General features: G+C 45.2%; 1 protein-coding gene across 1 annotated transcript in view; it reads right to left on the bottom strand.

Annotated features, from left to right (window-relative positions):
• Positions 1 to 21,619, bottom strand: part of jag2a (jagged canonical Notch ligand 2a) — a 58,456-nt gene that overhangs the window by 17,061 nt on the left and 19,776 nt on the right. The window contains exons 4-9 of the mRNA XM_066679289.1: positions 13,239 to 13,493; positions 12,510 to 12,570; positions 8,091 to 8,221; positions 7,871 to 7,990; positions 7,040 to 7,153; positions 6,752 to 6,865 (exon numbers count right to left, since the gene is read on the bottom strand). Coding sequence (XP_066535386.1) covers positions 6,752 to 6,865; positions 7,040 to 7,153; positions 7,871 to 7,990; positions 8,091 to 8,221; positions 12,510 to 12,570; positions 13,239 to 13,493 — 795 coding nt within the window. The remainder of the gene's footprint in view (positions 1 to 6,751; positions 6,866 to 7,039; positions 7,154 to 7,870; positions 7,991 to 8,090; positions 8,222 to 12,509; positions 12,571 to 13,238; positions 13,494 to 21,619) is intronic.

Genomic DNA, 21,619 nt, shown 5'->3' with positions numbered 1-21,619 from the left:
ATTATTTATGAAGCTTAAATCACGTAAATATTCCTTAGGGAAATGTGGAATATGGACCTTTCAATACGGTCAACTGTATTTATTATAAAATCACAGAGCGATTCTCACTGTATCACTTTTTTTAATGAGTTTAAAGCCAGTGCAAAGAAATCTGATGAGGTGAGGTGACTGCTTGGATCAGCTATGTTAGTATGAGAACACACAGGAACATGCAAAGAAGGAGAACTGAAGTAAACAATGCCACTAATCTCTCCTTTCAGTGTCAATACATGCTTATTCAATCAAAACTGGGTTGGATAGATTACTGACGCAGCAGAGAATACAGAGATGTTCCAGAGAGCTGAGGTCTCCAGGGAAAATAACCTGCAGAACAGGTATCTACTAAAGATCCACAACCTTTCTTTTAAGAGTATGTTGAGTATGACTCCTTTAGATCTACACTTTATGTCTGGTTTCTTCAGTACATTTTAAGGGGGACTGACTCTGACTTTACTTAATGTTCTTAAGTCAGATGTTGAAGACCTAAAGGAAGTCACAGAGAGTGGTTTGGTGTGAAATGGTGGTGGCGACTGGAACCAGACGTCTAACTTCTTAAACCTCACAAAATGCTACATAAAAGGGTTATTATGAAAAGACTGCCCAACATTTATCTTATCACCATCGTTGTAAATAAATCTACAATCAAGTTTTTCACAACAAACCACTTGGAATGGCTTCAGATCTAAGCACCAAATTTATTCTGAAATTTTGAAAATCATGAATTCCGCCAAATCTGAAATCTTCACAATGGACTGAGGCTCGAAGCTGAAAGATCAGGATAGAAGAGAAGCAGGCCGCAGTACTGATTACATCTGAAACTAAAGGAAGCTGATGGTCCATTACTGAGCTACAGAGTTGCCAGTTTACGGAAAGGACCACCCCAGGACCACTGATATGTTTGGGCGGCGGACCCTTCATCAAAGATTTGGACACATACTGTATTTCTGACAAAATGCCTAATAAGCATAGGTCCAAAGCAAGGTAAGAACACTTAAATGGCAACTCAGTGCACAGTGTGCGTTGAGAAAGGACAGAGGCTGTGATTGGCTGTTACTGACTGATGTCACAGTTCTGTCCAGTCCAGCTTGGGAAACAGGAACAGTGATATCCACCAATCAGATTTTTACAAGAGAAAGAGTTTAGACAAGGCCTCTTCACGCATTCATTAACATCTGTGAAAGAGACAGGAACGGGGAGTGTGAGAGAGAGAGAGTAATAGAAAGAGACAGATGGAGAGAGTGAGGAAGAGAGAATAGAGCTATAAAGCCCCACCACCCATTAAATAAACATTAAATTACAGTAAACGTATATCGAGTAATGACTACATTTCCCATGTTGCACTTGGAGAAATACACAAATCATTCCTGATGATGCATGTCTGAGAATGGTAGATGTCAAACTGATACGTGATGTCACTGGAGCCTCATCTCGTTACTTTTCATTGCTCTGAAACTAACTTCCTCAGTTTGTTTAATGTTTGAAAACTTGATTATAATTTTGAATATTAACCTGGATTGACCACAGTCGTGCCCACAGGTTTGTGTGTATATGAGACTGCAGGAGAGTGTGATATCTTTTGATTAAGTGTCCAGGGCGGCACGGTGGCGCAGCAGGGAGTGTCACAGTCACACAGCTCCAGGGACCTGGAGGTTGTGGGTTCGATTAGGGTGACTGTCTGTGAGGAGTGTGGTGTGTTCTCCCTGTGTCTGCGTGGGATTCCTCCGGGTGACTGTCTGTGAGGAGTGTGGTGTGTTCTCCCTGTGTCTGCGTGGGATTCCTCCGGGTGACTGTCTGTGAGGAGTGTGGTGTGTTCTCCCTGTGTCTGCGTGGGATTCCTCCGGGTGACTGTCTGTGAGGAGTGTGGTGTGTTCTCCCTGTGTCTGCGTGGGTTTCCTCCGGGTGACTGTCTGTGAGGAGTGTGGTGTGTTCTCCCTGTGTCTGCGTGGGTTTCCTCCGGGTGACTGTCTGTGAGGAGTGTGGTGTGTTCTCCCTGTGTCTGCGTGGGTTTCCTCCGGGTGACTGTCTGTGAGGAGTGTGGTGTGTTGTCCCTGTGTCTGCGTGGGTTTCCTCCGGGTGACTGTTTGTGAGGAGTGTGGTGTGTTCTCCCTGTGTCTGCGTGGGTTTCCTCCGGGTGACTGTCTGTGAGGAGTGTGGTGTGTTCTCCCTGTGTCTGCGTGGGATTCCTCCGGGTGACTGTCTGTGAGGAGTGTGGTGTGTTCTCCCTGTGTCTGCGTGGGATTCCTCCGGGTGACTGTCTGTGAGGAGTGTGGTGTGTTCTCCCTGTGTCTGCGTGGGTTTCCTCCGGGTGACTGTCTGTGAGGAGTGTGGTGTGTTCTCCCTGTGTCTGCGTGGGATTCCTCCGGGTGACTGTCTGTGAGGAGTGTGGTGTGTTCTCCCTGTGTCTGCGTGGGTTTCCTCCGGGTGACTGTCTGTGAGGAGTGTGGTGTGTTCTCCCTGTGTCTGCGTGGGTTTCCTCCGGGTGACTGTCTGTGAGGAGTGTGGTGTGTTCTCCCTGTGTCTGCGTGGGTTTCCTCCGGGTGACTGTCTGTGAGGAGTGTGGTGTGTTCTCCCTGTGTCTGCGTGGGTTTCCTCGGGATACTGTCTGTAAGGAGTGTGGTGTGTTCTCCCTGTGTCTGCGTGGGTTTCCTCCGGGTGACTGTCTGTGAGGAGAGTGGTGTGTTCTCCCTGTGTCTGCGTGGGATTCCTCCGGGTGACTGTCTGTGAGGAGTGTGGTGTGTTCTCCCTGTGTCTGCGTGGGATTCCTCCGGGTGACTGTCTGTGAGGAGTGTGGTGTGTTCTCCCTGTGTCTGCGTGGGATTCCTCCGGGTGACTGTCTGTGAGGAGTGTGGTGTGTTCTCCCTGTGTCTGCGTGGGTTTCCTCCGGGTGACTGTCTGTGAGGAGTGTGGTGTGTTCTCCCTGTGTCTGCGTGGGATTCCTCCGGGTGACTGTCTGTGAGGAGTGTGGTGTGTTCTCCCTGTGTCTGCGTGGGTTTCCTCCGGGTGACTGTCTGTGAGGAGTGTGGTGTGTTCTCCCTGTGTCTGCGTGGGTTTCCTCCGGGTGACTGTCTGTGAGGAGTGTGGTGTGTTCTCCCTGTGTCTGCGTGGGTTTCCTCCGGGTGACTGTCTGTGAGGAGTGTGGTGTGTTCTCCCTGTGTCTGCGTGGGTTTCCTCGGGATACTGTCTGTAAGGAGTGTGGTGTGTTCTCCCTGTGTCTGCGTGGGTTTCCTCCGGGTGACTGTCTGTGAGGAGTGTGGTGTGTTCTCCCTGTGTCTGCGTGGGATTCCTCCGGGTGACTGTCTGTGAGGAGTGTGGTGTGTTCTCCCTGTGTCTGCGTGGGATTCCTCCGGGTGACTGTCTGTGAGGAGTGTGGTGTGTTCTCCCTGTGTCTGCGTGGGTTTCCTCCGGGTGACTGTTTGTGAGGAGTGTGGTGTGTTCTCCCTGTGTCTGCGTGGGTTTCCTCCGGGTGACTGTTTGTGAGGAGTGTGCTGTGTTCTACCTGTGTCTGCGTGGGATTCCTCCGGGTGACTGTCTGTGAGGAGTGTGGTGTGTTCTCCCTGTGTCTGCGTGGGTTTCCTCCGGGTGACTGTCTGTGAGGAGTGTGGTGTGTTCTCCCTGTGTCTGCGTGGGTTTCCTCCGGGTGACTGTCTGTGAGGAGTGTGGTGTGTTCTCCCTGTGTCTGCGTGGGTTTCCTCCGGGTGACTGTCTGTGAGGAGTGTGGTGTGTTCTCCCTGTGTCTGCGTGGGTTTCCTCGGGATACTGTCTGTAAGGAGTGTGGTGTGTTCTCCCTGTGTCTGCGTGGGTTTCCTCCGGGTGACTGTCTGTGAGGAGAGTGGTGTGTTCTCCCTGTGTCTGCGTGGGATTCCTCCGGGTGACTGTCTGTGAGGAGTGTGGTGTGTTCTCCCTGTGTCTGCGTGGGATTCCTCCGGGTGACTGTCTGTGAGGAGTGTGGTGTGTTCTCCCTGTGTCTGCGTGGGATTCCTCCGGGTGACTGTCTGTGAGGAGTGTGGTGTGTTCTCCCTGTGTCTGCGTGGGTTTCCTCCGGGTGACTGTCTGTGAGGAGTGTGGTGTGTTCTCCCTGTGTCTGCGTGGGATTCCTCCGGGTGACTGTCTGTGAGGAGTGTGGTGTGTTCTCCCTGTGTCTGCGTGGGTTTCCTCCGGGTGACTGTCTGTGAGGAGTGTGGTGTGTTCTCCCTGTGTCTGCGTGGGTTTCCTCCGGGTGACTGTCTGTGAGGAGTGTGGTGTGTTCTCCCTGTGTCTGCGTGGGTTTCCTCCGGGTGACTGTCTGTGAGGAGTGTGGTGTGTTCTCCCTGTGTCTGCGTGGGTTTCCTCGGGATACTGTCTGTAAGGAGTGTGGTGTGTTCTCCCTGTGTCTGCGTGGGTTTCCTCCGGGTGACTGTCTGTGAGGAGTGTGGTGTGTTCTCCCTGTGTCTGCGTGGGATTCCTCCGGGTGACTGTCTGTGAGGAGTGTGGTGTGTTCTCCCTGTGTCTGCGTGGGATTCCTCCGGGTGACTGTCTGTGAGGAGTGTGGTGTGTTCTCCCTGTGTCTGCGTGGGTTTCCTCCGGGTGACTGTTTGTGAGGAGTGTGGTGTGTTCTCCCTGTGTCTGCGTGGGTTTCCTCCGGGTGACTGTTTGTGAGGAGTGTGCTGTGTTCTACCTGTGTCTGCGTGGGATTCCTCCGGGTGACTGTCTGTGAGGAGTGTGCTGTGTTCTCCCTGTGTCTGCGTGGGTTTCCTCCGGGTGCTCCGGTTTCCTCCCAAAAACACACGTTGGTAGGTGGATTGGTGACTCCAAAGTGTCCGTAGGTATGAGTGTGTGAGTTCAGATCATGTCAGCAGTTATAAAGATATATTTATTGCATTTCATGCTGTTGTTAATTTTAGCAGTTGTTTAAAATCTTCTGAGATAAGAGTTGATCTCCTGCTATCTTTTTACAGCTGTTTCACAGTAAGGGACTCAATGTTTATCTATGTTTTATTAATTTTCTTTGTGAGAACACAGCACAGGAGCGCGGTCACACACTGTCTGTCAATATTTTATTCAAAGTGACACTCGTGTGTAAAAGAGATGTCTTCACTAATTATATCTTGAAATTTTAAAGCAGATCTTTAATTTTTCAGCTTTAAGGCTGAATGATCTCTGATCACAGGCTGTGGGTCAAACTAGGCTCGTTACAGAGAGAGCTGAGACTGTTCTGAACACTTTGATTTGAAGTAGCTGAGGATCAAATGCATTAAAAGCCCAATTTAAGAAGATAAGCCAAAACTAAGACAACACCCTTAGACCCCAGAGGGTTGCGTTTGTAGCTAACTGTGGAGCTAGTAAATGGTTTGTGAGGGAAGTACTGAAAGAAGTATTTGAGATCAAGGAAGCCTCTCTCCACTCTTTTTGACCAGTGACGGTCTAGAGTTTACTCTCAGGGTCTGATAAATGGGTTGATTGTATGTGGAAAACAGCCCTCTCTCTCTAAATGTAATGGTCTAGGGTCTAGTATGTGATATTGGAGCAGCAAACGGACAGCACGATTTCACCTCTGCAGCCCGTTTACAATCCAACAGGCGGTCAGTTACTGAACTAAACATGAATGCTGGAGTAAAATACCAACTCTCGCTCTCTCAGTTTCTTGTCTCTCTCACTCAACCAAACATAGCCCCCCGCGAGGGTAAATCTGGCCCCTCGACTGGCAGTTGCCAGGGTCTGAGATATATTTAGCTTTACTCAAATGGCCAGGATTGAGTTACTGATAATGTACAGTGTTCTGTAACAGACGTACAGTCTGCACCTTAGTCGTCCGGTAGAAAACACACAAATGTGAGCATGATCACCTCAGATGTGTAAAAAAATGGTGATCGGTTGAACTTTACATTAAAAATCCAGCATCTCTCAGCACAGGAACCAAAGTGTGAGTCTGTTCTTCTCTTTCTGTGGTCTAAATAAAGTATGAAATAAGTACATACAATATATACATGAGAATAAACATGAAGAACGTATTGTGTGGGCAGTGGCCAAGGACCACAGATGCTCTCATTAATCTGACAATGAAAATAAACACAATAAAGTGTTTAAGTATTGCATAAGTGACTGAGTGGCTGAAGTGGAGCGGAGTACAATGTTAATTTCTTTGAACTGTTACATTCCAGAATAGTTTTTAAATTGAAAATAATCAGTAAAGCACATCTCTATAGTGTACGTGACTAACCATGTACTGATCACCTTTGATGAACGTATGTTGATGGCAACACACACACACACACACACTGTAATGGGTGGGTGTAAGCTTTAAACACAACATTCGGTTACACACCTCATTAAATTAAACATGCAATCTGCACACTCAGAGAGAGGCTGATATCTGAGAGGAGTTGACCCTATTTAGTCACACTCTGCTGCTTTTCCTTACAGGACACCATCCTACAGTCTGCACACCTTACAACACACTCTGTTAGTATGCACACACTTCAGTACACACTCCTACAGTCCATGCAAAAACAAGCAGCATTCATTAATTCAGGGTTTGAGAGTGATTTTGTGTTTCACACAAAAAATACTCTCCATCACTTTGTAACCCTTAACCCTTTAATTATGTTGAAACTTTGGAAATGGGTGCAATTCCCATTTAAATGATCATCTATTTGAGAATTACAGACACACACACACTCACTCTCTCTCTGTGTGTGTGTGTGTGTGTGTGTGTGTGTGTGTGTGTGTGTTGTACCTATCTGACAGGTTTTCCCCGTCCACTGCGAGGGACACACACAGTCAAAGCCATTGTCCAAATCAACGCAAGTGCCTCCGTGTGCACAGGGACTGGACGCACATTCATCTTTATCTGGAAAAAAAACAACAACAAAAAAAACACACATTTGAAAATAGTCACAGACACATAGGACACACAGACACACACAGCAGCCTACATCTCACTGGCAAAGAAAATGACACATTTGTTGTCAAAAATGTAAAGACCTTTGAATATCTGCTATAATCAAATTCTGAGTTAACAAACCTTTAGCACAAGTAGGCCCCGCCCACCCTGGGGGGCAGTGACACTCAAACCTTGAAGCCACTTCATGACACGTCCCACCGTTGGCACATGGATTTGACATGCACGCGTGCTCCGCTGCGCGCGCACACACACACACACACACACACACACACAAAAACAAGAAGCTTTTCTTATTGATTTTCCTGGTTAAATAAAAGTAAACAAATTATAAATAAATAAATAAATAAATAACAATGATTCATATCTCAAATTTCATCATGATTTTTTTAATCAAGTCCAGTGCAGTTCCTCACATCTCTGCCTAAAGCACAACTCTACCATGTACTAAGCCTCACTGGAACGTTTTAACTGCTGCTACTTAACAGCTCACCGCGCTTGGAGGAGAAGACTCCACGTCATAGATTGGTGTGACATCACTTGGACTTGAACTTGTGATCTACTTAAGATAAGGAGACTACTTGGGCAAGTTCTGGAGCCCAGAACGGTTTAAATACATGAATGTCATTGGAGAAAAGGCGTCCAAAATGTGTAGACTCCTCTTCTAAATCCATTAATTCAAGTTAATTCAGCTTTACTGACATGCAACCATTTTGTTACTGAAAAGAAAAGGTCTAACAAGCTCCCTATTAATCCCTCAAGTCCCATAAAGTGTTTTTATTACTGTTCATTATTTTTAAATTAGAAAATATACTGTGGGTTTTATTTTGTCCAAAAAATAAATGCATATTTTCTTGAGTATTAAAATCAATAACAATCCCCTGTTACTCTACCCTATCCAACTCCCCACAGATCTCCATCTGGTGAATTGTGGTGAGGTTATGGAGTTCTCACCTATCTCACAGCTTTTCCCAGAGTATCCCTGAGGGCACACGCAGCGATATTCGTCGGGCTCCGTGTTCAAGCACGTTCCTCCGTTCACACAGGGACGGTGGCTGCCACAGTAATTCAGGTCTGAGAACATCAGAACGAGGGGGAGGAATCAATCTGACGCATACATCTGTACGGTTGTCTTTCTTGATGTACATGGCAATAAATGTGAGATGTTCATCACCTTTATTACACAGCAGTCCTCCCCAGTTCTTCTCACAGATGCACTCCCATTTCTTCTTACACGTTCCATGAACACATCCTGGAAACGGCAGACACTCGTCACAGAGAGGACCCTGCCAGCCGTAATGACACCTGCAACCAACAGGACTGTCACATTATGTCTGTGAAAAGCACACTGTAGAGCCCTTTTCACATAGGAACTGTGGAGAAACTCCAGAGGAGCTCTAAACTAACAAGTCTGGAGATGTCCCAGAGTGGTCCTTTCACACATGTAGCACACAGCGGGAGAACAGTCAGACGTGTTCTTGTTGTGAGAAATCGTCTGTGCGCTTTACGCCTGGGGTGGCGCCTGTACAATGTGATACAATGCCATTCTCCGGAACATTAGGGGCTCTGTTCACACATTTGCTGACTTAGAGTCTTCAGTAGGGCATTAGCATGATGAAGGCTGCATAAAGTCCGGGACAAATGCTGCAGGTGTTTGTTTTCACACATACAACACCTCCAGGAAACTTCTGAAACTTGATGGGTTAATGTGTGTGTTTGAAGGGGGATCATTTGAAACCTCAATATGAAACCTCAAAAAATATTGTTATGCATATCATTAATGCTTTGAAACTCGGTGATATAATATTTTTGTCATTTTGTCCAACGCTGTGGGCTGCGGTTTAAACAGGTGAGACGAGAGAGCTGATCATCTGTGGTTGAGCAATCACTCCGCATCCACAGTCAGAGACAGCACAGCATTCCACACACACACTCAGGGTTAAAGGTCATGTACACCACGCATGCTATCCAGACCCCAGAGGAAAATGAGAACGCAGACACGCAGACAGACATACACACACACACTCACACAAACACACACTATACAAAGCACTCTCAAACTTTTCAAATGATAATAATAATTATATTAAATATTGGAACCAAATTTCACGATGCCCAATGCCGAGCTGTGCTAGATGCTTTGTGCAGCAACGGAACTGTGTCGTCTGCGGTGATGGAGGTTCATCCAATAACTTGGAGTTGTGATGCAGAACTAAACATCCATCATAGCTATCTGACGTCATTAATGTTCCTGTCCAAATGTCAAACCAAACTCCCATAAAAGTGTTTCAACATCTTAGCATGCATGTTACTGATCACAATAAAAATAAAATATCATCATCATAATGACAACCTCTAATTTGCACCACATGTTCTCTGCTTCTTTAACATGCACACACACACACACACACACACACACACACACACACACAGAAAGAGAGAGAGAGAGAGAGGGTGTAGGATTAGCTAATCAGTTGGTTTAGCGTGATGGTGTTATTTCTGTGTCAGTGGCAACCTTGTTCCAGCTGTCTCCACATTTCATTCAAAACTATTTAAAGCCCCTACACTCTCCATAACATACAGCCCGATCGTCTCTCACACACACACATTACTAACTGACTGCCTCCTCTGACAGACAAGAGCAACCAACAAAGGCAACACGCTAAGCTCACCCCAGCACAAACACACACTCAATCACGCAAAGCCCCAGTGCCATAATACACTGAAGAGGGTAATAAGAATGGAATATTTTTATGGTTGTGATAATAACAGTGGCTCCCCAATTTGGTGACAGGCCCCCTAGGGGTGCATGGTGCAATTCAAAGACGCGTACACATGCGTGAGAATATAAAATGAGAATGTAGAAGTTGGAGGAGCTTCACCAACCCTGAATGTAGAATCCAAGATGGCTATCTGCATAAGTGTCATTAGTATCATATTGTTTATTAGCGCTTCTATTTTTGTGTCTTATTAACTCAGTCATGGGCGGCAAGGTGGCGCAGTCACACAGCTCCAGGGACATGCCCCGCTCTAGGTCACTGGGTCTGTGATGTCTTTAAAAGTGTCCATAGGTGATAGTATGTGAGTGAATATGCGATTGTGTGACACTCTGTGAAGGACTGGCACCCCCTCCAGGCCTTGCCCCCAGTGATTCCGGGTAGGCTCCGGACCCACCGCGACCCTGAACTGGATAATTGGTTACAGATAATGAATGAATGAATAAATCAGTCATAAATATAGCACTGTCCAAATGCTATGTGTGGCAGTGTTCCCATGGTGTTTGGATGTGTAAAATATTGCAAAATTTGCTAGCAACTGTATCGCTAACAATGCTAACCAAGATAAATAAGCTAAAAATAATAAGGTCATAGTGGGTTTCTGAATGTTTAACTGGAACATGCTCAGCTCTGGTGTGACGTCATTCCAAGCTCTGACATCCGAATTACTAAGTAATGCTATGCTAAGTTATGCTATGATACATAGCATAACATACAAAGAAATGGGAAGCTAGCAGAAGCTCGAAGTCTTTGCAGAAGCCTTATCCAATGAGTGGAAAAGTTAGCAAAAGGTCAATATGAACAAATTAATTGCTAAAATATAATTGAACATAAATTTTGAATTTGCTTGGTTTTAATTTTTATTTTTTCTTTGTGATACAACTGGAGACAAGGCAACAAATGCCTAGTCGCCATTTTATTTACCAAGAATGTTCAGCCGCCCTATCCTCTTAGGAATCTGTGTGTAAGCGACCACAGCAAAACACTTGACGACATTTACAGAGATCTTCACCAGAGACAAGGCTTAATGCTTTTCTTCACTGTGCAAACAATAAAGGCATGCATAAGTGAGTGTAGGCCTGTTCACAGCACCAAGAGAAAAGAAACCAGGTGATAAATGAAAGTGCCATAAAACTGAGGAAGAATGAGCTGGAGATGAATCATGCCAGGGTGAGGGTTATTTGATTTGAGCTCAGAGACTCTGCTAAAGCCATCCTTCTTTTGCAGATGTTTATCTGAGAGAAGGCATCTCACACACACACCAGCATGCACATGGACATCCCCACAAATCTACAAACAAACATGTCGTAACTAGCTCCCTCTAAGCTCTGTAAAGGATAAACCACTGTGTGTAAGTGAGTTCAAGGGGTCTATAAAATATCTAAACATAGCACAAAAAGTAAGGAAATTTGTGTTTGGTAGATTATTTCTTTGTTTTAACAATACAATAAATTGGCAATAAATCTTTTACTGTTGGAAAGCCTGTTAATGTCTCTTTTAAATGGTGCCACATTTGTAAGGAACATGCATTTGTGGGATGAGCAGGGGAGCTGAGTATGTGGGTTGTGCCCATGAATAATTTGCCGAATCCTCTCTGCCAATGCCAAACAGCTTATTTTGTGTGATGGTGTGGGGCGGCATCTCCCTCTCTGGAAAAACAAGGCTCGTCATCATTGGAGGCAATCTCTATGCACAGAGATATCGAGATGAAATTCTGCAACCAGTGGCGGTCCCATATCTCCACAGTCTGGGACCGAACTCTATCCTTCAAGATGACACCGCTCGCACCCCACATAGCGGGGTTTATCAGAGACTACCTCCAGAATGTGGGAGTGGAGAGGATGGAACGGCCTGCCAGCCCCTGACCTCAACCCCAATGAACACTTGTGAGATCAGCTTGGACGTGCTGTTCGTGCCACAGTGACCAACACAACCACGGTGGCAAAATGCTGGTTGAAGAATGGGTTGCCATTCCACAGCAGTGTATGACCACGGTGGTGACCAGCATGAGGAGGAGGCTGTTGTGGCTCTGTGTGGTTCTTCCACACGCTACTGAGGCTCCTGTTTGTTAAATTAATATATTGCCAATATGTCTTGTTTCTTCAAACTTCAATCGTCCAGTCCACCACACACCAAGCGAGTCAATGGCAGAATAAGCTGTTGCTGTGGCAGAGAGGATCTGGCAAATTTTTCATGGGCACAACTCACATACTCAGCTCTACTGCTCCTCCCACAAGTGCATGCTCCTTACAAATGTGGCGCCATTTAAAAGGGCAACGAACAGGCTTTCCAATGGTAAAAGATTTATTGCCAAGAAGCATTGTTACAACAAAGAAATAATCAACTAATCACAAATTTCCTTACTTTTTGTGCTATGTTTATGTATGCATTAGACCAGGGTGGAAAGAATTATTTCTTAGACACGCCACAACTTCACACAAATGCTGGATTTCTTCACAACATAACCTAATCTGATTTAACACAGATTTATATATGTAATATGAATACAGCACTTACACATCCCCCAGAACAAGCATCAATATTTGCAGATTGCTGCTCATTTCTTATGCTCACTGTTTACTTGTGTCTCACTGGACGTTATTAACACTCTCAAGCACACACTTGGTCTTTCAAACATGTACATATTATTGTTACAAACTGTAGTACATCGTTCTTATTTACATGCTTACACAGTGCCGGAACCCAAATGGAATATTGAATGTGCTATAACTTTAATCTGACCAGAGCCGCCCAAATTTTTGCTAATGACTGAGCAGAACCGGGTCCAGAAGATTGTACACAAGGTTCAGACTTACGTGCATTGTCCAGGGAGGGTGCAGCTTCCATACTGCTCACTGCAGCCTTGTTTACATATCGCTGCAAGACAAAAATCCTTAAATATATACAATTCATATACAGCAAGATATTCGTTTATTAGAATTAGATCTAAATATGTCCACTGTATACAGACATATCCAAATGTTTATATTACTACATGACTTTTTATTCCCACCCTTGATTTCAGAAGAATCCTCTGTAGTCAAAAGAGTCATGGACATTGCTTTTGTGTGCGAAGGTTTGGGTTAATTTTCTAGTAAAATGAGGTAAAACATCATCTACAAGAACACACCTAAAAATGTGTCTTCTCTGAATTTCTTCTTCATATGTTCTGTTTTTGTGCTGTGTGTTTATGTATGCATTATGGAAACCAATTATTATAAATAAGTTACTAAGTTAACATCAGTAACCATGGTATTTGATAAGGGTGGCCAAAATTTTGCATAAAAAGAATCACTCACACACACACTCTCACTCACACTCACACACTCACACTCACATACATACATACGGGACTCTTCCACAAGGAGGTGCATATGAATGGTGTCAAAATGTCATGATGCATGGATAAAAAGAAGTGTTCCAATATGATTGTGGCATCTGTTACAGACTAAAAACTTTTTCCTCCACTAACAAAGTACATATTGTGTATGTTTTGTTCACACAGTGACAATATATTTAAAAAAAAAAAAGGCTCAGATACACACCTCTCTTGCAGTCTTGTCCGGTCCAGCCCTCCAGACACTGCTGGTTTCCGAGGTGGTCACACTCGTAGTGGCCGAAGTAGTCGTCTCGAGGACGGCACTGTTTGTTACACTTGTTGCCGTAGTAATGACGATCACACTGTACACGAACACTGTACTGGAAACTGGCAAATACTCCATTGTGTGAAATTACCTGCCACTCGTCTCCGGGGTTCATCTCCCCATGCCACATGTCGCGCTCGATCAGCAGATCCTTCTCTGTGAAAAACACAGACACACACACACACACACACACACACACACAAAGCGAGAGTGAGAGAAAGAGAACTGGTCAGTCAGGGGTTAAATTTATGCATTCAAAAGATTCAGTACTGATTCTAAAACTAAAAATTGTATCTGCTGCCAGATAAATTACATCTTTGATGGCTTCATTAAAATCATTCAATCATTTTCAGCTATAGATTTGGAGATTCTCTTTTTGGGACTTTAAAATGTGTCAGGCTGGGATTTCTAAATGTAACCAAAATGTCCAGGCTTTTGCCGTCTGCAGGCTTCCCTCCTCCCCAAATCATGCCCTAAGCCCTGAACCCTTCCTCAAAGTGTGCACTTTGATGACATGCAAAGCGAAGTGCGTCTCATTTCTGCTCTCATCTCCGACCCCTTGAACATTTTAACTTTTGTGCCACACTTTGTCTCACACGCCTTTGTGTGTTTACATCACAGTGGCGTAATCAAATATATATATATATATATATATGGGGGGTGATGAGCTCTCGCCCCTCGCTGCTGTTGTATTCTTAGCTGAACCTATGTGTGCTTTTAGGTCCTTTACGCCTTTATTTGCTACACAAAACATTGGAATTTCTTTTTTAATTCATCCGAGAACTTACATTTACGTTTTGGCATAGCTGCTCGAGATGAGGGTAGGTACATGAGCTTTGCCTGAGGTAAACAAGGACTACTGACGTGCAGACTGACCAATTAAATGTTTACAGAGAAGGTTATCGACCAATAACGGTAGCTCTACAGTCAGACCGTCCAATCAGAAGATTTTAGGCTACTTCACCACGCCCCCTTCTCACTCAAGCGAACCAATCGGAGTAGGGGAGGGCGGGACTAGTTTGTGAACGAAACTTCTCGAAGTTCTATGTAAGCTCTAGAAAAACAAAATCCCGGACGTTTGTGAAATTCCGCCCGGACATTTTTTAAGTCTAAAAAAGAGGACATGTCCGGGTAAAAGAGGACATCTGGTCACCCTATATATACACACACACACACACACAATATCTGGTGGTTCTTTCCTTCTTTTGGTAATCTTAAAAAAATCACCCATAAAATATATTCTTGTTTGTTTCTGTCATGATCTTGAGTTTTCTGGTGTACACAAGTCACTTGAAAGTCATTTTAACAGAGTGACTCAGTGTTGTTGTTTTGTACGAACAGAAAATAACAGGAATCTGGCCAAAAGCAGTTGTTAGTTTTCTTGTTGAAGAGTATATGTCTATAAAAGTCCAACAACATAGGTATTTGTCAACTTTTTACCACCACCACCACCACCCCTCTCCTCCCCCAAAGCTAGTGCTGCCAACCTGCCCCCTGCCCTCTTTTTTAAACCAAAAAATATGACCTATTAAAACATGACTTGTAGGTAAACGTTTAGTGTATGTCATGGTTCATAAGGCTACCTCCGTTAGAATTTTAAAAGGCAACAGGAATAAACCCAAATAAACATCTGTGAAACACTTTCACATTCTAAGTGTTGAAACACCTGACACTGTTGGTTTGAGGAAAGCATGTGTAGACAGACATGCATTTTGCACAATGCTAATAGGTTAACATAAGCTATGATTACCTGCTAGCAACATTAGCTTCAAAGCTAAGGAAGCAATCTTCACTGAACGCTTTATTTTTCTGCCAAACCATCGTTTTAAGGTATTTGGTCCGGACAAGGCGACCATGTTCTCAGCTGTAAACATGTTAGCGTGTGTTTATGACATTCTCTGTTTTGTTCCATGTTATGAGCCCTGCGTTATGGAGACTGTTCATATTCCCCCAGGAGGGAGCTGTGTTAAGGCTGTTATTAACCCCCTCCCTATCACTTGTTGTGAATATTTGTATGGCTGGACACTGGCCAACTCTATGCCACGTCCACAACAACGGGGCCTTCGAGGAAATGCTTCGATCACTCCTAAGTGTTTATGGTTTCCCTTTGAGAGCCCAGGGGGCAACACAAGGTCAAACAAGCGCCAAGGACCAGGAGAATAGCAACGAAAAAAGAACACAGACAGTGGCCTGCGAGGGCTTGATAACAACACAGTCTCAACACCTTCCTGCTTTAGTCTAGTCTTCCATATTGAGTCTCTCTCTCTCTCTCTCTCTTTCTCAGTCTCCTCCTCGTCTCTCTCTCTCTCTCTCTCTCAGGAAGAACAGTCTCAGACGGTTCAGGAGCCAGAGAGGAAATAATAGGGGGAACCGACCAGGAAGGGCGAACAAGGAAAGCTCTCTCTCTCTCTGACTCTTCCACTCACACTTTTCCATTCCCATTCTTATTCATTCTCTCTCTCTCTCTTCTATTCCTCTTTCTGTCAAACTCTCTCTCTCACCTCTCTCTCCCTCTCTTTCTTTCTCAGTCTCCTCCTCGTCTCTCTCTCTCTCTCTCTCCCTCCCTTTCTTTCTCAGTCTCATCCTCTCTCTCTCTCTCTCTCACTCTCTCTCTCTCTCTCTCTCTCAGGCTCATGCCTTGTCTCCTTCAGTGTTTCCTTTACTGATGTGACAAATGTACTTTTTTTTAATATCAACAATTGAATACATTTAATAAAGAAAAAGCAATTATTAAACATATGTAATAGGATAAAATCCATTTATATTTCACACTAGGACACTGTGACCTTATTAATAGTCGCAAGTGGGGTGTGGTCAACAGGGTATTCAATGAAACACTCAATGAAACAAACAAAGCTATTGTAACGCTCTGCATGTTTTATTTAATCTGTTGAAGATTAAATAATCACTGAGTCTAAAATGACCTTTCATGACCTTCGATCCATTATTCAGTTATTACACACATTAACACCAGTGGCGTCTTTCATATCAGAGGTTTCGCTTTGTACTTTTCAGCAAAGCTTTAAACTCCTTCACACACAGCACACATTCACTGTTTTAGCAGAAAGGACTGTTACTCCGTGTCTGCGTTTCTCTGAGTCATTGAGTTACAGCCAAATGGTCTTCTGGCTGACCAAGAGATAAGCATGTGCATTAAAAATTACATCTGTTTTCTTGCCTATTAACCCTCTGGGGTCGAAGAACACGGCGGGGCATCAATTAAAACCATTCACGATGTTTCTATTAATATCTTAGCGATAACACAGCGCAGAAATACAGTTCAAACCCTCTGTGAATGTGCAGAAACTGCTCTTTCGATCACGTTATCACCACTGTATGCTGTACATCCCGAATTACGAGCCTATGAATGAGCCTAAGACACGCCTCCTCTGGCTCTAGCCGCGTCTAACTGGTGGATTCGCTTGTTTTTAAGACTCTGATAAAACTATTTCAATCACCAAAACACTTCATCCACACGAGTAAAGGGATGTTTCACAAGAAATCTAAAATTGGATTTAAGTTTTCAGGGTTAGAGACAGATTATCTCTTGATAAAATGCTCGAGGTCACATGGACCTCTCTTAACGAGAGAGCTGAGATCGTTCTGAACATTTTGATATAAAAGATGTGGGCAGTATATTATAATACAAGTGCTTTAAAGACAAATTTTAAAAAAATAGAATAAAAGTCCTTAGACCCCAAAGGGTTAACCCCGACTCTCAGTAACTAAATATTAAAAATATGTAATGTTACACTAGAAATACTGCTTGTAATGAGTGATTGTGCAGTGTCATGACTCCAGAGCAAGAAAACCACGAGGGTCTAGTGGAGCTTATAACCCGGTATTGGAAAATCTCGGCCCAATCCGTTTTAACCAATCACATTAATTCCAGTACTGCAGCACGGCCTCCAGGACCATTTTGAGTAGTGATTTTGCACACGTGCACTTTCACACTCTCAGTGAAATGAAGCCTATGTATTAATTTCATAAGCATAATCATTAATTATTGATAAACCCACATGTATACCCCAGCCTATGAGGGTGAGGTACTGGACCCATATACAGACCCTAAAAATTAATTTCATAAAAGGAATGCACTGAAATGACATTGACAAATGCATGTTCTTCAGTTATACTCAGACTTCATGGCCAAGAGTTTGTGGACACTTCTTCTAATGAGTGACTTCAGCTACTTTACAGAGCTTGTATAATCTGCATAGAATAGCAATGACCAACTGTAGCATCTGCACATGAGCATAAGGTCACCATTCCAAGCGTGGGTTAGAGGGGTATAAAGCTTACAGCATTGGGCTGTGCTGCAACAGACTTGATCCGGGGTGATGGAACACAATACCGTAGGGAAAAGAGTGTCACAACTAATCACCCTTACTAATGTTTATGTGGCTGCCAGTAACTCCTCACAGAAATGTACCTACATCTAGTGTAAAGCCTTACAGGAGAGTTGAAGCTGTAACTGTAGCAAAGAGTGAGCAAACTCAGACGACTTCCCTTTGTTTCAGAGGAGCAGGTCTACTTCTGGTTATAATCATGTTTATGCATTCTAATAATAATAAATGCACAAGAGTAAATTATACTGAAACTGAGTGTGGTGTGTTCTCCCTGTGTCTGCATGGGTTTCCTCCGGATGACTGTCTGTGAGGAGTGTGGTGTGTTCTCCCTGTGTCTGCGTGGGTTTCCTCCGGGTGACTGTCTGTGAGGAGTGTGGTGTGTTCTCCCTGTGTCTGCGTGGGTTTCCTCCGGGTGACTGTCTGTGAGGAGTGTGGTGTGTTCTCCCTGTGTCTGCGTGGTTTCCTCCGGGTGACTGTCTGTGAGGAGTGTGGTGTGTTCTCCCTGTGTCTGCGTGGGTTTCCTCCGGGTGACTGTCTGTAAGGAGTGTGGTGTGTTCTCCCTGTGTCTGCGTGGGTTTCCTTCGGGTGACTGTCTGTAAGGAGTGTGGTGTGTTGTCCCTGTGTCTGCGTAGGTTTCATCCGGGTGACTGTCTGTGAGGAGTGTGGTGTGTTGTCCCTGTGTCTGCGTGGGTTTCGTCCGGGTGACTGTCTGTGAGGAGTGTGGTGTTTTCCCCCTGTGTCTGCGTGGGTTTCCTCCGGGTGACTGTCTGTGAGGATTGTGGTGTGTTCTCCCTGTGTCTGCGTGGGTTTCCTCCGGGTGACTGTCTGTGAGGATTGTGGTGTGTTCTCCCTGTGTCTGCGTGGGTTTCCTCCGGGTGACTGTCTGTGAGGAGTGTGGTGTGTTCTCCCTGTGTCTGCATGGGTTTCCTCCGGGTGACTGTCTGTGAGGAGTGTGGTGTGTTCTCCCTGTGTCTGCGTGGGTTTCCTCCGGGTGACTGTCTGTGAGGATTGTGGTGTGTTCTCCCTGTGTCTGCGTGGGTTTCCTCCGGGTGACTGTCTGTGAGGAGTGTGGTGTGTTCTCCCTGTGTCTGCGTGGGTTTCCTCCGGGTGACTGTCTGTGAGGAGTGTGGTGTGTTCTCCCTGTGTCTGCGTGGGACTTCCCACAGTCCAAAAACACACGTTGGTAGGTGGATTGGCGACTCAAAAGTGTCCGTAGGTGTGAGTGTGTGAGTGAATGTGTGTGTGTGTGTCGCCCTGTGAAGGACTGGCGCCCCCTCCAGGGTGTATTCCTGCCTTGCGCCCAATGATTCCAGGTAGGCTCTGGACCCACCGTGACCCTGAACTGGATAAGGGTTACAGATAATGAATGAATTAATGCATTTCATAAGACATATTTTAGAGTGCTGCTTCATTAAACGCTGGTCAAAGCGTTCTTTCTCCAAAATAGAGGGTGAAGAGGTTGACTGTTATCCAAAGAGCTCTAGAAAAAAAAAATCCCTGAATATCAATCACCCACACCCTGAAGCCTCTTCCTTACATGGACGCACTCTCTGAGAAATAGAACAAACTCTTCCACACTGTCCTCATTTCTAACTTAAAAAGAAGTTAACACTGTGTTTCTCATAAAAATGTGTCATCCCCATTTTCCTCCCTCTCTCCCTCATCCTCCACTAAAAAAAAAAAAAGCAGCACTCATCGCCCAATTCACTTCCAGCAATTAGTTATAAAAATACAGACCAATCACCCAGCCTCTCCAAACTCAAGGAGACAATTACAGACTGTTACCAGGGAGAGTGACCGCACTGTAACACACCAGAGAGTAAGAGCAGCACTCTGCGTGTGTGTGTGTGTGTGTGGGGGGGGGGTTACATTTTCAGAGCAAAGCGTTCAAAAAGACAGGACAATCCTGCCAAATCAGCCTCTGACTTGTTGAAATAGTAAATCTCCATCTTTTATGTAATAAAAGACAAACCCAGTGGAGAGAGGAATCAAAAGGGAGATCTCCTTAATATCTCAGTACTTTCTCCTAAACAACAATGAGATCAGATGGAAAAACAAAGTCTCCTGCTGCTCAAATGTGCCTCCTGAGATAAAGACCTCAGTGATCTCACGCGTCTCCTCTGGAGCTTAAGCAGAGATCAAAAACGTAAAGTCAGCGTAAAGTCAACGTTTCAGACAGTAAAGTCAAAAACCCTGCTCAGATTTGCCAGATGCACTAAACCTTATTCTCTGCTCTGTCTCTTCTTTTTTATCTCCTAAGGAACTTAAGGAGAACCACCATTACGTCTCCTGAGCCATTACACTCTCAGAAAAAAAACTTATTGTGGTGGTAATCACAAGGGAACATATTCAGTATCTTTAATTAGGGAACAAAGTTATACCTTATTCTATTAGATTTGTAGATTTAAAAATTGCGTTGATGTCATACGCCCCACAGAGTGTGGTGTGTTCTCCCTGTGTCTGCGTGGGTTTCCTCCGGGCGACTGTCTGTGAGGAGTGTGGTGTGTTCTCCCTGTGTCTGTGTGGGTTTCCTCCGGGTGACTGTCTGTGAGGAGTGTGGTGTGTTCTCCCTGTGTCTGCGTGGGTTTCCTCCGGGTGACTGTCTGTGAGGAGTGTGGTTTGTTCTCCCTGTGTCTGCGTGGGTTTCCTCCGGGTGACTGTCTGTGAGGAGTGTGGTGTGTTCTCCCTGTGTCTGTGTGGGTTTCCTCCGGGTGACTGTCTGTGAGGAGTGTGGTTTGTTCTCCCTGTGTCTGCGTGGGTTTCCTCCGGGTGACTGTCTGTGAGGAGTGTGGTGTGTTCTCCCTGTGTCTGCGTGGGTTTCCTCCGGGTGACTGTCTGTGAGGAGTGTGGTGTGTTCTCCCTGTGTCTGCGTGGGTTTCCTCCGGGTAACTCTGTGAGGAGTGTGGCGTGTTCTCCCTGTGTCTGCGTGGGTTTCCTCCGGGTGACTCTCTGTGAGGAGTGTGGCGTGTTCTCCCCGTGTCTGCGTGGGTTTCCTCCGGGTGACTCTCTGTGAGGAGTGTGGTGTGTTCTCCCCGTGTCTGCGTGGGTTTCCTCCGGGCGACTGTCTGTGAGGAGTGTGGTGTGTTCTCCCTGTGTCTGCGTGGGTTTCCTCCGAGCGACTGTCTGTGAGGAGTGTGGTGTGTTCTCCCTGTGTCTGCGTGGGTTTCCTCCGGGCGACTGTCTGTGAGGAGTGTGGTGTGTTCTCCCTGTGTCTGCGTGGGTTTCCTCCGGGTGACTCTCTGTGAGGAGTGTGGTGTGTTCTCCCTGTGTCTGCGTGGGTTTCCTCCGGGCGACTGTCTGTGAGGAGTGTGGTGTGTTCTCCGTGTCTGCGTGGGTTTCCTCCGGGTGACTGTCTGTGAGGAGTGTGGTGTGTTCTCCCTGTGTCTGCGTGGGTTTCCTCCAAGTGCTCCGGTTTCTTCCCACAGTCCAAAAACACACATTGGTAGGTGGATTGGTGACTCAAAAGTGTCCATAGGTGTGAGTGCGTCACCCTGTGAAGGACTGGCGCCCCCTCCAGGGTGTGTTCCTGCCTTGCTCCCAGTGATAGCGGGTAGGCTCCGGACCCAACGCGACCCTGAACTGGATAAGCGCTTACAGACAATGAATGAATTAAAAATGTATTGTACACATACAAAATGTACACCTTTAGATGAGCCACTAGTTTCAAATGATCTGGTTACAGTGGCCACGCATGAGAGGTCGAGTTATTTTCTCTTCACCATATACAATAGAATACTGGAAAAATATGCTTCTCGTTGTCATAAACAATAAACGTCCTAGAACATATCTACAGCAGTGTTAAAATTATAATGTAAAAGTCATAGACCACCACTGATTTATTCAAATTTCATTCAAAACACTCATTTTCAGGTTTAGAGAAACAAGGGAAAAATAGAGAGAATCTTCAACAACTAAATACATTATTAAGATTCA

The sequence above is a fragment of the Hoplias malabaricus genome, chromosome 8 (assembly GCF_029633855.1).
Source record: "Hoplias malabaricus isolate fHopMal1 chromosome 8, fHopMal1.hap1, whole genome shotgun sequence".
In the NCBI taxonomy this organism is placed as follows: Eukaryota; Metazoa; Chordata; class Actinopteri; order Characiformes; family Erythrinidae; genus Hoplias; species Hoplias malabaricus.
Note: the sequence above shows the minus strand (reverse complement) of the source record. Positions and strands in the feature narration are given on the sequence as shown.